The 16236-nt window shown below is 41.5% G+C and overlaps 1 protein-coding gene across 4 annotated transcripts in view; it reads right to left on the reverse strand.

The window, feature by feature from the left end:
- The window catches only part of DOCK4 (dedicator of cytokinesis 4), a 430453-nt gene that overhangs the window by 117060 nt on the left and 297157 nt on the right, over positions 1 to 16236 (reverse strand). For all 4 annotated transcript variants that reach the window (XM_044246395.1, XM_044246396.1, XM_044246394.1 and 1 more), the window contains exons 22-23: positions 15366 to 15536; positions 10860 to 11052 (exon numbers count right to left, since the gene is read on the reverse strand). In XM_044246395.1, the coding sequence (XP_044102330.1) occupies positions 10860 to 11052; positions 15366 to 15536 (364 nt within the window). The remainder of the gene's footprint in view (positions 1 to 10859; positions 11053 to 15365; positions 15537 to 16236) is intronic.

Consider the following 16236-nt stretch of genomic DNA (forward strand, 5'->3'; position numbering starts at 1 on the left):
GTTTCTCTCTCTTTGAAAGTTTTCAGGAAGTTATCCCTGATAATTCAAAATTCTCTAATTGTTTGCCTTGCCTTGGCCCTTGAAATCTATAAACTCATGTCCTTCAGCTCTGGGAACTTGGCTTGAAATACTTGTACGATTATTTCCTTCTCTCTAGTTTTTCTGTCCTCTGTCTGGAATTCTGACTACATTTATATCATGAATGTCTTAAACCATCTTCTTGAGCACTTTTTCATCCTTTTGTCCAAATTCCTTATCTTCTAACTCTTCAACTTTCTTATTCCTGCTCTTGTTTATTTAATCTCCAAGAGTTCTTTCTTATGTCCAAGGCTGGTGTCACAGGTGTGTGCTCACACAGGTGCCTGTGCTCAGAACAGCCCCACACCTGGTTTCATGCTCTGTGCTCCCAGCATGAAATTCCTAATAATTTTCAAAGAAGAGGTGTTGTATTTTCATTATGCAGCCACTCCTGTTTATTTCTCTGAGTGATATCCTTTTAAAGCATGTTTCATGGATTTTCTCTCTCTGAGTTAGAGACAATTCTGTTATTTATTTATTTATCTCCTCAAACGATCATTTTCTTTCAAGTTCTTTTTTCTGTTTCTTCATTTTGGCCTCTGCTTTCACATTAAAGGTATTTCTGCAAGTATCTGATGATTGTTGGTTGTCTGTCTTTATAAGCAAGGCACCAAAATGCTAACTGGGGAGGGTGGGGGGGACTACAACTCTGTGCCTGTTGGCAAGCTTGTGTACTGGGGAAGCTTCACAGCAGGGTGGGAAGGCATCCAGATGTTTCATCAGGCGACCCCCAAATTTCAGAATGATATGTCTTTTCTTGGGCTGGTCAGTTTCTCTACAGAGGAATCTGATAATCTCCTCTATGGGGGAGCACGAAACCATCATCTTTTAGTCATTTGAAATCAAGAAAGGAAGGGGCCGGTAGGGGTCTCTCTGTTTAACAGCGAGGCCCCATTTATGGTGTGGTGATTCAGTCTCAAATTTAGAGTGCCTGATCTCTTGATTCTAGGCATACCTCGTTCACTTCCTTCAGATAGTGAATCTAACCATTTTTGGCTGAATTAGAGAAGGGGACAGGGGCAGGGTGCTAACTCTTCTAAGGATTTTTCTTATCCAATTTTTTTATTTCTAGCACCCTTAATCTTCAGATCCCTAGTATTTTCTGTTTATTTTTCGTATTTTTTTAAAAAAACTTATTTATCTTTTTTTAGTAATCTCTGCATCCAAAGCGGCGCTTAAACTCACCACCCTAAGATCAAGAGTCACATGCTCTTCCAACAGAGGCAGCCAGGTGCCCCTGGCAAACTGGTATCTTTCATTCCTGATCCTTTCTGAAGTCGCCCTGAGCTGTCTACAGTTCGGTGGAGTAAATTAGTTTGTTCCTTGATTCTACTCCAACTCCACACACCTGTGTGGGTCAGCCTTCTCTTGTCAGCTGTCAGCTACCACTCAACTTGGTAAAAAAATGTTGATATTTATGTGTTATCTCCTCTCCCATGCTCCTAAACTTGTGAGACTACACATTTAAAAAAAAAAAAAATTCCTTTACCAGTCATAGATTCAAAAATGCTTTTTACAAATTTAGCCAATCAATTCTAGCAACATGTAAAATACGTAGTACTTCACGACCAGACAGGCTTATCTTAAATGCAAGGTTTGCTGAATATCTGAAAATCTGAATATCTGAAAATGAAATACTCTCATCAGGGGAGAAAGATAAACAGCCGATTCTTGTTATTCATGCTCGGTAAGTTCTAAGAAGTCACTGGGAACAATGAAACAGCAAATAATGTATCATAGATAAAATACACAGACCACATAGATAAAAGATATTATATCTTAAAAACAACTCATGCAGTCATATTCGATTTCCTTTATATTACAAAAGAGAAAAAAAGGTTCAGAAGCCTTTAAGTGATTTGCCTGAGGCCAGCCCAGTAAGGAGGGGCCATGGGTGGGATTCAAACTATCCTGTGGCCCCAGAGCTGGAGCTTCTCGCATTGGGCTGCACTGCCCCCTGCTGTTCCATCCTCCAGTTACCCTGCGTGAGAGTGGAAAGGAAGGCAGAGCGCCGCCTTGTTCCATCTCAGCCATGCATCCTGCTACTCCAAGTTTTCATTGCTCTGTGCATGGCCATGAAAGAACATGAGAGTGTCATAAGTATGATTTTGAGGTTACACACACATTTTAGTTCCTGAATCCATCAACAGTGAATTTTGGTTGTACAAGTATCATTCCTCCATTACTGGAAGTCTTACATTTATCCCTACTTTGTCATTAAATAAGTATTTGAAATAGAGAGGTAACAGACTCATGCAGTATTTATTTCAATCTTTTGGAAAAGTAACAAGTAATGATGCTTATTGTCCTGAGTGTTTTCTCTTCACCAGGATGTCATGAACACAAAAGCATTGTCTATTATGTGCCCCAAATGGTCATATTATTTGTGGATATGCCCACTTGCAAATGCAAATTCCCTGATCCACATGGCTTTTAAAAAGATGTCAACGGGGGTGCCTGGGTGGCTCAGTGGGTTAGTCTCTGCCTTCGGCTCAGGTCATGATCTCAGGGTCCTGAGATCAAGTGCCACATCGGGCTCTCTGCTCAGCAGGGAGCCTGCTTCCTCCTCTCTCTCTGCCTGCCTCTCTGCCTACTTGTGATCTCTGTCTATCAAATAAATAAATAAAATCTTTAAAAAGATAATAAAGATAAAAATAAAAAGATGTCAACAGTGCAACAACTTAGAGGGATTATTCTTAATTTATTAAAACCCATGTATCTTATAAATAGTTGCATAAATTATAATTCAACTTGACTCACTCAAGAAAAAATGGACAGCTTAAATAACACTATACTCAGTAAAGAAATTGAACTTGTAGTTAAGAACCTTTCCTTTAGAAAAATGCCATGCACAGGTGACTTCTATGAATTCTACGAAGCATTTATGGAAGAAATCACCACAAGTCTACAAAAATTCTCCCAGAAAATAGAACAGAGAACACAACTAACTCTTTTTATAAGGCCAGTGTTATTGATGTCAAAATTAGCCAGAGGTATTACAAGACAAGAAAACTATAGATTGCTATCTCTCATGAACACAGATGCAAAAATCCTTATAAAATTTGAGCAAATGAATCTAGTTATATATATATATATACATGTATATATATATGATAAAAAGAGTTTATCATGAAGGCAAGTTTGGTATAACATCTGAAAATCAATCAATATTAATTCACCATATTAACAGATGTAGAAAATAATGTGCAAAATTCAGCATTCATGAAAAAAAACTGTCAGGAAGCTAATAATAGAAGCTAACAATTCTCCCAAATTGATAATGAGCATTAAGGAAATGCCTACCTTTATTTTGATTTTTTAAAAAAAATTTTAAATTTTATTTATCTGAGAGAGGGAGAGAGCACGAATTGGGGGTGGGGGTTGGTAGGTCGAGCGAGAAAGACAGACAGACAGACAGACTCCCTGATGAGCAGAGTGCCTGACTTGATCCCAGGATCCTGGGATCACGACCTGAGGTGAAGACAGACACTTAACTGACTGAACCACCCAGGTGCACCTGAAATGCCTACCTTTAGCTAACACAATACTTAAGAGTGAAAGATTGAATGTTTTCTGTTTAAGATAAAAATGAAGGCAAGGATGGCCAACCTCACCAATCAATTCAACATTGTAGGAGACTCCTAGCCAGTATAAGAAGATACTTGCATAGGTAAAAGAATATATAATTCTGTACTCTAATAAAAATCATAGGGAATGCGGGGCGCCTGGGTGGCTCAGTGGGTTAAGCCTCTGCCTTCGGCTCAGGTCATGATCTCAGGGTCCTGGGATCCAGCCCCGCATCGGACTCTCTGCTCAGCAGGGAGCCTGCTTCCTCCTCTCTCTCTGTCTGCCTCTCTGCCTTCTTGTGATCTCTCTCTGTCAAATAAATAAATAAAATCTTAAAAAAAAAATCATAGGGAATGCAAAATATTCACAACTGGGAAAGTGCCATCATCAGGGTTTTCATGGTTTCTCTTAATGGTTTATCAACACAAGGCGTTTTGGCCTTAGGTTTACCACTAAAACAAACCACACAAGGCACAGGCATTCTTCACTTTGGGCAACACAGAACATTAAAATCCAAACTTGTGAAATAATTCATTGCAGGGTTCCTTGAAATGGTAAGCCTGACCAGGAAACTTAAATACTCATTTATAAATCAATTACTTGACAAAAAGAACCAAGAAAAAGAATCTAAAAAATTACAAGACAGGAGTCACTGCCTGGTGATGATTAATTAGGAAGGAAGATAAAACTCATCTGATACGTTCCTGCAGCCAGCAGAATTTGATCTCTAAAAATTTAATTTGCAACCAACTGTTAAGAGAATAGCTACTGCAAAAAAGGGAGTGAGGTAGACAAATAATTCGTGTGTGGTGTGCATAAAAAGAAATGTATGACTACCTAAACAGATTTGCTTTTTCCCCATTACCAGGGCAATGTCAGCCAATGCAAATGATACAATCGGTGGGTAAATGCCAAACAAGCTGACTGGTTAAAATGCTAATTCTTACCTTTAAAAGGAAAACACCTGGACTCATCAAGCAAGACCAAGGAAGAAAAAACCCACAACTGAACACACACTAACTTTCCACATACATTTAACAATAGAATCCGTTGGGCAGTTTGTCCTTGAAAGGGTCAACACACCCCACACCCCACATCTCAGATGAAGCTCACTGTTTTATCCATCTCATTGAGTGTATAAAGGAGTGACTCATTTACTTTTCATTTTGCCTGTATCCGCTTGAGTGGTAAAGCCCGCTCCCATGAGTAACTCTCAGGGGGGTGTGGGGCTAGGAAGGAGGAGAAGCAGCTGTGAAAAGCTGGTTGATTTCCTGCTTGAGGTTAATTTTGAAGGAAGTCACAAACTGGTCTTTACCTTCTGTACCAGCAAAGGCTTAGACATGGAACCTGGACATCAGCATCTGTCCATACAGAAGCAGGGTCAAGGAGCACTGAACTGCCAGGCATGGTTGCCGGTCACTCTCCACACCAGAGTGCGGCATGGGCTGGACACAAGCCAGGCAGCCCCGGCCAGGGGTGGGGGGTAAATAATAAAGGAGGTGGGCAGCAATCAGGCCGAGGCACAGCGGAACACCTGAATTCAGAGCTAGGTTGGGCCTTGGTGATCAAAGCCACCAGTAACCTCAATGCCAATGTCACAGACAACAACAAAACCTGCAAACGAACCTTTCATACACTGGAGGACAGACAACACTCAGAACGGCAAGACAGCACACAAGGCAGGGGCTCTGTTCTCACATAGACAATGTCAGGACCACAGAGGGAAACGACAGGAGAGGCCGAAGGATGATCTCTGAGCCGATTTCATCCTACCCTGGAGGCCTCGACCACAGGGTACCCTTCCTAAAGCAAACTAGATGCCATGACCACTTGGTTCCTTTTACCCACTGTGCTCTGCTTCTGGTCTGGGCCTCCCACTGCCCACGCTGTTCTGTTGTCCTATTCATGCCCATCCTTTTCCAGTAGGATTTTTTTTTAATATACACATCACTTACTTAGTACCTATTGGTGCTCGGCCCTGATCCTTAATGTGTGCCTCACTATGTAGTCTTCATTCACGAAACCTCTATGGAACATGCACCAGGCACAGTTCTGGAAGCTGGAGAGAATCACTGTGATCAGGACCGATAAAGTCCCAGCCCTCGGAGGTTTTCCTTCTGGAGCAAGGGTTGGAGACAGACTTGAAACGACTAAAACCCAATTCCTTATACAGTTTCAGCTGCATCAGGTGTTCCAAGAAGTAAAAAAGCAATATGAGCACGAAGAGAGAGATCTGAGCATGCACGGCAGAGAGGAGAGGCCTGAGAAAATGAGAGTTGAACTGAGCCCAGCAGGGTGAACAGGGATCACTTGGGATCAGACATGAGCAGGAGAGCACGGGTTCAAGCAGAAGTAGAGCATTAAGAGACGGGACCAGGCAGGTGGACAGGGTGATGTCATGGGGCCTGAGAGATCAGTTCTCTTCTGTGTCCTCAAAAGAGAGCACAACCAGGGGATGTGAGCGAGGTTGCTGGGAGCAATATCGTCTGGTGTGAGTTTCCGTTAGGGAACTCTGGCTATGCAGATGGATGGGAGAGGGAAGTGAGGATGGACATGCCCAAGGGAGTGCAGACAATGCGGCAGTGTGGAAGGGACCTGTGGCAGGCTGGGGGTAGGGGGTCCGGCACATGTGAGAGGGTGTGGAGGCCCAGGAGCATCTCAGGAGAGGTGGAGATAAAGGACAGAGGGAGAAGAAGGTTTCAAGGATGGCTAAGAGCTATGTAGGGCTTGGTGTTGCCATATACTGAGACAGGAGGAGCCGGCTGGGAGGGACAAAGGGTTTGAGGTATCTGTGAGGGATCTGCATGGAGAAGCCGAGGACAGATGGCTACTCAGGTTTACAGCCTAGAGGAGAGATCAGGCCTAGAAATACAGATGTGAGAGTGGTATCACGAGGGCAGCTGAAACAGAGAGCTCTGTGTCTTCACGTATCAATGCAGCTAAAACGGGAAGACAACAGGACACACACACTCTCTGGGTCTGGCTTACAGTGACTCCCTCTGCGGGTCCTCGCCCGAGCCGCCAGGGGAATGCCCCTACTCGCAATCCTTCACGGCAAGGAGGGCAGCTGTTCATGGAAATGAAACCAAGACACACATCCCAGGCCCGGTTCCCCCTGAACATCAGCGCCAGTGTCGATGATGAAGTGTAAGAAATGAGAAGACATGGCTTTCAACTGTTCCCCAGTAGTGTGCTTGCACGTGCCAATCAGTATTGAAAAGTTTAGGAAAAAAAAAAAAAAGAAAAGTTTAGGAAAAAAAAAATAGGGAAACAGTTTAAATTTGGGCCTTGATGTTTACATGTATTTTCAAACAGATAAAACTTAGGCTCAACTATGATTTCGGTGATGTTTCCTCCTCAATCTCTATACCTCAGGTCAGCTCCTTCTGCCACTGCCAAATTGGTCTTCTCCAAAATTTAGACCTTTTTGTGGCTCTCAGGAAACAGGAAGAATAGAATTGTGAGGAGACAGTGAAAATGAGTCGTTCAATTTTTACACTTTAAATATGTCTGCCTGGACCCCAGATGACTTAGACATCCAATACCGATCTATATAGATTTCAAATCTTAGTGCTGGCCTTCAGGTTTGACCAGATGCCCTAAACGCTGACCTTGGGGTGTGACTGGAAGCGGGGGGTGGGGGGCGGTTGAGGGTGTGTGACTGGAAGTGGGGGGGGCAGTTGGGGGGGTGACTGGAGGTAGGGGGTGGTTGGGGGGGGTTGTAATTCTGCCTGGCTGTGGAATGGCTCCAGCCCTTAAGTTGCCCACGGACCCTCAATTCAACTTGGTCCAAATCTTCCTATGATTTTTGTTATTCCTTTCTTTGGTGCTGACTATATGTGTCCCTCTGTCTTTTCTTTGTATTAATTTCTAACCTGAGCTCAACCAGAAGTATTCTATAGTCATGCTGGTTTCTATGCATGCTTCCTCTGTTTTTCGTGTTTTTATTTTTAACTCTGGTTTTTTTTTTTTTTTTTTTTGGTTTTTATGCATCAACCTGACTGTGCCATGGGGGGTACCTGGATATTTGGTTAAGCATTATCCTGGGCATGTCTGTGAGTGCATATCTGGATGAGATTCACATTGGAATTGGAAGCTTGAGTAAAGCAGGTTGCCCTCCTCAGCATGGGTGGGTCTCATCCAATGTACTCAACGCCTGAATAGAACCAAAGGAGACAAAATGGAGAATTTGCTCTTTCTGCCTGTCTTTGAGCAGAGACTTCAGTCTTCTCCTGCCTTAGACCTGGACCGGAACTTCCACCATGGGCTCTCTCAGGTCTCCAACTATCAGCCTCCGTCATCACTTGAGCTCAATCCTTATACGAAACCTTGTACACACACACACACACACACACACACACACACCCATACGGGGTCTATCAGAATTCAAGAACATAGACAACCGTTAGAACGATTTGTCTTTCCTGGGGAGCTTATAACATCTAGGCTTTTTTTCTAAAATGTTTTGAAATTTATTTTCTTAAAAACGTGGGCCAACTGTACTCTGTATGCCTCTCTCTGGATAATACGAACTCTCGGGAAATAAGGTCACTTTCTCAGATTCTTCTCACTTCAATCCCACCAACCATTTCTTTGTTGATCAGAAGCTCAAAGTAGCAACTGTCTTCGCCATAGTCTATGTTCTGAGAAAGAAATACTCTCAAAAACGAAGTATTTGGTCTTTGATGATGTATGTAGTAGATACCTGGTAATGTCCTTATCTCTACTTTATCTTGTCCTATTTTAGATTTATAATCTTATGTCAGGAAAGTGTCATTGGTAACATCCTTCTAACTAAGATGTATACGCTAGCACAAGCATAGTGCTTGAAATCTCATTTTTAAAACTTTTAATCCATAAATAAAACTTATAGATTTCTAAGTGTTTTTTTACCTCCTTATCTACAGGTGAGCTATCACAAGCTTTTGAGTCTGTTTTACTCATATGCGGTAGACAGAATAATCATCTCCGGAAGATGTCCCAGAACCTGGGAACAGCTAAGGGCAATACAGATGCTACAGAAGTGATTAAATTAAGGGTCTTGATTATCCTGGATTATCTGGATGGACCCAATATAAACACAGGGGTCCTTGAAGGTGAAAGAAGCAAGAGAGTCAGAGTCAGAGAGAGATCTTGTGATGCTTCACTGCAGGCTTTGTAGATGGAGGAAGGGGCCACAAGCCAAGGAATGCAGGTGGCCCCTACAAACTATAAAAGGCAAGAAAACAGATCCTTCCTACACCCTCCACAAAGGAATACAGCTCTGCAGACACCTTAATCCCCTTCATTTTCGCCCAGGGAGAAGGATTTTGGATTTTTCCCTGCAGAAATGTAAGATACAAAGTTTATGTTGTTTTAAACCATTACATTTGTAGTAGCTGTTACAGTACCAATAGAAAACTAACACCAAGTACCTGGTCTGGACCTCTATCCCCTATACTTTGCACCCCTGCTCCTAATCCTGCGGGAGGCCCTGATCACTGAAGAAGAACCCCTATGCCTCTGAGGAGCAGAGTTCACAAAACTACTGCAAGAAACAGCTTTTCTTTAAGAGGAGATGTTTCCCTCAGGAAAAATTAGAAGGTTTGAAATTTCTTTTATTTCCTGAAATATAATCTCAGGGTGAAAAAAAAAACCCACAGAAACAAATAGTCCATCGATAGGAGAAAAAATAAATTAACCAAGATAAATTCATTCAGAATGGAAAATCATCCATTAAAAAAAAAAAGAATGAAAGGATGAACTAGAGATGTATCTCACAGCTTGGATAAATAGAAAAGTCTATTAGTCAAAAATAAGCACTCAATGGAATGACCTATAACGTAATGTCATCATACAAAGATTACAGATGAAAGATATTTGAAAAGATAAGAAAAAGATGTATTCTTATAGATTTGTAATAAAGGCTGAGAAAATACAAACAGCAATCTCTGATAGTGGGAATTTCTCTGAAGTAAGTCAGTAAATGCAGGAGAGCCTAAGTATATCTCTAATGACCGATTTCTTAATAAAAGATCTAAAGCAAATATTCGATACTACTGAGATTTATTAATGATTTACTATCTTACACCCCATTCTTGTCTGTATGTTTAAAATGTTTTACAATAAAATAATATAAAAAAAGCTTTTTTAAAATTATATTTAAAACCTTATTTCAAAAATATACACACATATGCATTCATGTGGAAAGAGAATTCTCAGGAAAGTCAATTTTTAGAAGTTTATTTAGTGACAGCGATAGAAACTTCTTAAAATAAGCTAGAAAATGAGGCTAATATTTTATTTCAAGAAAAATTAGAAGAAAAAGGCAGTGGGATTTAATAACAGGTATTATGACAAAACCAATTCAGTAACTGGTCATGTACTAGTATAAAATAAAAAATGACAATACATCAAAACTTTCACTCAGTTTCAGAACACAAATCGATGGAAACATTTTAAGAACAAAGAGACAAACAAATAAGGATCATATCAGGTCCCTGTAAGCCTTTCTGAAAGAAAAGGTTAAATTTTGTTGAATAAAAAACATAAAATCGAGGTGGCTCTGTTGGTTGAATGTCTGCCTCTGGCTCAGGTCATGATGCCAAGGTCCTGGGATTGAGCTCTGCATCGGGCTCCCTGCTCAGAGGGGGAGTCTGCTTTTCCCTCTGCCCCTCATCTCTGCTCGTGCTCTTTCTCACTATACCCTCTCTCCAATAAATAAATAAAAATCTTTTTTTAAAAAGATTTTATTTATTTGACAGAGAGAGAGAGAGAAAGGAAACACAAGCAGGGGAGAGAGAGAGGGAGAAGCAGGCTTCCTGCTGAGCAGGGAGCCCAACGTGGGGCTCGATCCCAGGACCCTGGGATCATGACCTGAGCCGAAGGCAGACGCTTAACAACTGAGCCACCCAGGTGCCCCAGTAAATAAAATCTTAAAAAATAAATAAATAAATAAAACCTGTAACAAGAAAATAAGCATGCCTGACATCACCACCAGTTTATGATCAGAATCAATTCAATCAGGGTTTTCATTCTTTCTAGAAATAAAGCTTTGACAGCCATGTTTCTATATTTGGCCACTTAATACATTTATTCTGCTATCCAAACATACAATGCTTTTGAGAAAGGAATTTTCTGCTTCCTCTTTCTAATTGCTTCTGCTGACCTATGATTACCAGGGGTAAGCAATGGCTTTTCAGAACATGTTTCATTCACGAGACTCACCACCCTACCTGGATTGGTATACAGCTGGCTCTCCACGGTTTTGCCGATGCACTGCAGCTTCACGGCCTGTAGGGAGTCATCCACATGCACGATGGTCGGCAGACTGCCCAGGGTGTCCTGTACCAAGTTGGCCACTTCCCTGACATCAAAGAGCTTCAGCAGCTCAGAGTACACAGCTGGGAAGGAGCTCAGGAACACAGCCTTGAAAGGAAGAGATTTAAATCAACTCCAAGATATGCCCCAAGAAATTTGCTGTAAAATGTCAATGAGTTTAAGACTGTGACAAATAATTTTGAATGATTAAAAAAAATGAAGTAAGATGGTTCCAGTACCTAAAGGTAAAAGGCTGCAATTTAAAAAAAAAAAAAAAAAGCCATGTTTTAAAATGTGCAAGGGCGCAATATAATAAAACTGGGAAATTCTGGAAAATCACTGACATTAGCAAAAGGATTGGCAAAAAATCACACAGAATCAGCAAAATGCAGCATGATCAAATAGAAAGAATGCTCAACCACGGACTGGAATGCCATCACTTATATTTCCTTTCTTTTTAGAGGTTTCTCAAGTGCTCATCTAAATCTCATTTACCTTGAAGAAACCAAACACATTGATTCCCGAAAGCACTGAAGTTATGGTTAAAGAAAAAAAAAATAAGACAGAGAACCAGAAGACCTAGATTTTATGTACTACTGGCTTGGCCTCTAATCAACTCTGTGACCTTGGACAAGTCACTTTAGCTCCTTGGGTTTCAGTTTTATCACCTGTAAGATCAAAAGTTCACTATAACAAACCTTTAGGTTACTTTGAGATTTACTATAACCCCAGAACTGTGTGTACTAGGAATAATATTCTTTATGTAAGTGAAGAAGCTTACTAACCACTTTTTAAGGGAAAAAAAGTGCTAGTATCAAATCCTAAGGGACATAAATTGGGCTAGGATGGTACATCAAAACAAACCCTGTCTTTTGAATTCCACAGAAGGAGAGCAATGGAAGGAAGCGTGAACCAGCCTCCAGTCTATCAAGCCAGGGGGAAGGAGGCACATGTTTCTAATATGCTAATATTCAAGTGTTAGCTGGCTTACCAATGAGATCTGACACCAGCAAAAAGTAGGTCGAGTCTACATGTGCTGATGATTCAAATACAGAGTCAAATTCAAATTCATGGGTTTTGGCATTTATCTGTACAGCAGCAGCAGAAATATTTGCAAGAGCCAAGACCCGTTTTTGACGCCAGAACCATCAAAATGCTTCAGGGGCTGCAGACAATGGCTACGTTCTCCTTGACTCTTAAACAGTAGAGGTTTACTTGGATGCATTTAAAATTAATAACTTGGTATTCTCTGTTAAAGACTATATTTATATAACCTTCATTTCACTCTGCAAAGAGCTGAGTCATACAGATGACGTTAAAGAAATAAGATACAATAAAATGAGCCCAGCCTTCTGATTACTGAAAAGTCAACTGCATTGATATTCCTCAGGAATCTTTTCATTTATGTTACTTCTTTATTTATAGCTCTTTACTTCAAAAACGGATCTGAATGTGACTGCAGTGAAGATATGTGTATTAAAAAGTATACACGCACAAGCACCTTGTGATAAGGGCAGAAAGATAGTTGGATCAAGATATCTAAGCTAAGGATTTTTATTGCAAATAAGAAAAAAAGCACAATTTTATTTTGACCTTCTTGGTAGCCAAGACAAATAGAGAAAGATAATTATTAGGAATTTGGGGCAGGGTCGTACATTCCTCTTCTGCTCTTAGGGATCCAGGGAAGGGATCTGTCCGTGGAAGCGGAAACCAAGAGCCACAGCTCCAGCCCCTGAGTGGGCTGGCAGTCCTGTTGGGGCCGGGCTCCCAGAGACAGAGTCATTAGTGAGCCAGGGTTAGGGCAGGAGGACTAAATGTGCATGCCGGAGGGGTGAAAATGGCCTGATCTGTGGGGGGCTATAAACTGATCAAACAGGAAGGCTTTCTGGGATGGCTGCTCTGCCTCCAGAAGCATTTGCCCTGAGTCAGAGCCCACAATGAAAAAATGCAAAAGAGAGCAAGGAAACTGGGTTTTGGACTCAGACCAGTGGATATCTCTAGCTCTGGACATGCAGAATTCTAAGATGACCCCAAGATCTTTTCCCCTCAGTGCTGTCCCTGTGACTAAGTTATGTTACATGGAAAAAAAGGATTTTGCAGGTTTAATGAAGGTTACTAATGAGGTGATCTTAAAAAATATGGAGATTTGGGGCACCCGGGTGGCTCAGTGGGTTGAGCCTCTGCCTTCGGTTCGGGTCATGGCCTCGGGGCCCTGGGATCGAGCCCTGCATTGGGCTCTCTGCTCGGTGGGGAGCCTGTTTCCCCCTCTTTCTGCCTGCCTCTCTGCCTGCTTGTGATTTCTCTCTGTCAAATAAATAAATAAAATCTTTAAAAAAAAAATACGGAGATTGTCCATATGGGCCTGACCTAATGACATGACCCTGATCCTTTAAAGCAGAAGTTTTCTCTAGCTCATGGTGAGAGGATTCAGAGAGATCTGAAGCATGAGAAGGTCTGGACATAGTGTTGCTGGTTTTGAGGATGGAGGGGCCACATGCCAAGGAATGCGAATGGGCTCTAGGAGCTGAGAACACCCCTCCTCTCCTCCAACCCCTTGCTGATAAGCAGCAAGGAAATAGGAATCTCATTCTTATGAACACTTGGAAGATTCTGAAAGTAAATTCTTCCCCAGAATCTCCGAAGAAGCCATCGAGGCCAACACCTTGATTTTGGCTGTTGGAGACCGTAAATAAAAAATCCTATTAACCCTTCTTATCTACAGAATTGTAACTAAGTGGATGTTATTTAAAGCCATTAAGCACTTGGTTACTTGTCATACAGCAATAGAAAAGTCATGTGCAGGGTCAATCAGATTAGTAACACCTTCATTCTCCGAAAAGAGAGCCATGAAGGTGTGAGGTCAAAAGGGAACTTGGAATAAAAAAAAGCTCTAGAGTATACCCCTTTCTCCCAAAACATAGAGGGAGGACAATGTCCTCTTTGCTTAATAAAGAAAACTAACCACTTCGTCATTTTCTATGAATTCTCTTAGCATCAGCCTAAAAGAAAATGATCACATCACGTGTGCCTGGGTCATCTCAGGGCAACTGCTAAGACACAGTGGAAACATAACAAAGGAAAAGATTATTTCCCTAACTTTATAGAAGGGAAAAGACCTCTTGAGTCCCTAGGAAGGCGTGTCACTGAGAAACCATGACTTCAACTTACTCTTAAAAGAGAGTATTTTTTCAGATGTGAATTTAAAAAGTTTTGTCCCTATTAACCAGTAAAGGTTTAAGATAAAAAATCTCAACTACAGTAGCTTTCATAAAAGTAGTGAGTTTCTGAGACCTCTGATCTAAAGGAATACTTGATTAGCTTGTTGGATTATCTTTTTTAAGTATCAACTGCTGAAAGTCGTGTTTGGCTAGTGGGCAAGTTGACTTTGAGGTATCTGGCAAGTTCCTCAAGCGTGGGGATTGTGCCATTGGCAACAGAGGCCAAAATGTCATTAAAAGGGCCTGTACTGTATCCTTGCCCATGTGTAAGAATTAGTTCATGTGTGTAAAGAAGAGATCAACAAGAACAGGCACCACAAGTCAGAAAAAGCACAGCACTGTCGTTAGAGGGTTGGTACATTTCTGGTTTTTTCCCATTAAACATAATGTCTTCCAAATGTTGAATGGCACCAAGTTATCATGTTATTCCAAGGGATCTAGTTAGTTTTGTCTTCTAATCTCCCATTTCCCCTGCTAATTCTCAGTGATGATAAATCTCTAGTCTCCAGGGGATGGCAGCAAAGAGGCTGCTTCTCCATCTGACAGGTTTTTAACCAAGTCTTTAGAACTAAAAGTGTATCAGAAGGATTAAGAAAATGTAGAGTAAGGTATTGAGAATGATTGCTCAGCATGCGTTCAAGGCCATGCTACTTGGAAAGTGGATAAACCCTGTCCTTAAACAAAACCCGTGGAGCTTCTCCAAGTAATAGCATTTGGCAACAGCGGCCCAGCACTGGTCAAGTAAGATCACTCCCAGGACGTTTAGGGTCAAGATATATAAAATAAAACAAAATGCCACTTTAGCCAAGTCCCATACAATGAGTCTCAAGTTGACAGATTAAAATGCGGTGCAAGGCTTGGGGTAAACAACGGTAACAAGTCGGCTCCGGGAAACTTCCTTCCTCAAGGCGGATGGTGACGCCGTGTCCACACACCAGCGTGTGTTTTGGGAACTGAAATCCAGGCTGCTGCAGACCCACAGTCTCCCCACAAACAGTGAGAGCAGCTGGAGGAAAGGCAACCTAACTTCTGCTCTGCTGCTGCTCGGAAGCTAGGGGACCTTTTAAAATCTGCAAAGTTGCTCACACTCCATATATCAACAAGAGAGATGGATTTCTCATGAAGAAAACATCCTGCTGCTATGTAAACACGAATAAACTGGACTCGTTTTTGCTCTCCCAAGCAGAGCTGAAAAAACATTACCTGTGATTGAGATAAGGCTCCCGACCCTTTGCTTTCTTGAGAAAGGAAGAAACGGACAGACATAAGGAGCTCCTGAATACAGCAGCGAAATTCCTCTTCATTTTGTCCACCGGTGGCGAGGGAAAAGAGCCTTCGAGACTGCACTATGTACTTAAAAATATACTCTTGTGCCTGAAAATTAAATGTTTTAAAAAATTAGTCTCAAAGGAAACCGAGAGGATTTAACAATGACACAGCATAAAAACCATGGGACAACATCAGAAATTTAAATTATTGATTTAAACACTAAGACCCACAGGAGATTTTTGAACAGAATTTACTTGTGGGGGAAGTGCCATTTTTCTCTGATGCTAATGAGAGAAAATGTATAGCTAATTCGAAAATTCTTTCTAATTCTCAAGAAGTAGGAGCCTGAGATGCTTTCGATTATCAGGTGGTTTTTAAAATGTAGTTAACAGGGGCGCCTGGGTGGCTCAGTAGGTTAAGCTGCTGCCTTCGGCTCAGGTCATGATCTCAGGGTCCTGGGATCGAGTCCCGCATCGGGCTTTCTGCTCGGCGGGGAGCCTGCTTCTTCCTCTCTCTCTCTCTCTCTGCCTGCCTCTCTGCCTACTTGTGATCTCTCTCTGTCAAATAAATAAATAAAATCTTTAAAAAAATAAAATAAAATAAAATAAAATGTAGTTAACAGAGAGATACCTGTCTGCTTCTCAACAATTACTGTGCTTGGCTGGCAGGTCCTCTTGCCACTTAGCATTTTACCTTCCATCAGACCAACGTGATAAATTTATAATTAGGAAACTACTTGCTTTACAAAGTGCATACCTGTCATCGTATTGTCTACTGACATCAAACGGAGTGGCACTCAACGACG

The sequence above is a fragment of the Neovison vison genome, chromosome 4 (genome assembly GCF_020171115.1).
Source record: "Neovison vison isolate M4711 chromosome 4, ASM_NN_V1, whole genome shotgun sequence".
Lineage (NCBI taxonomy): Eukaryota > Metazoa > Chordata > Mammalia > Carnivora > Mustelidae > Neogale > Neogale vison.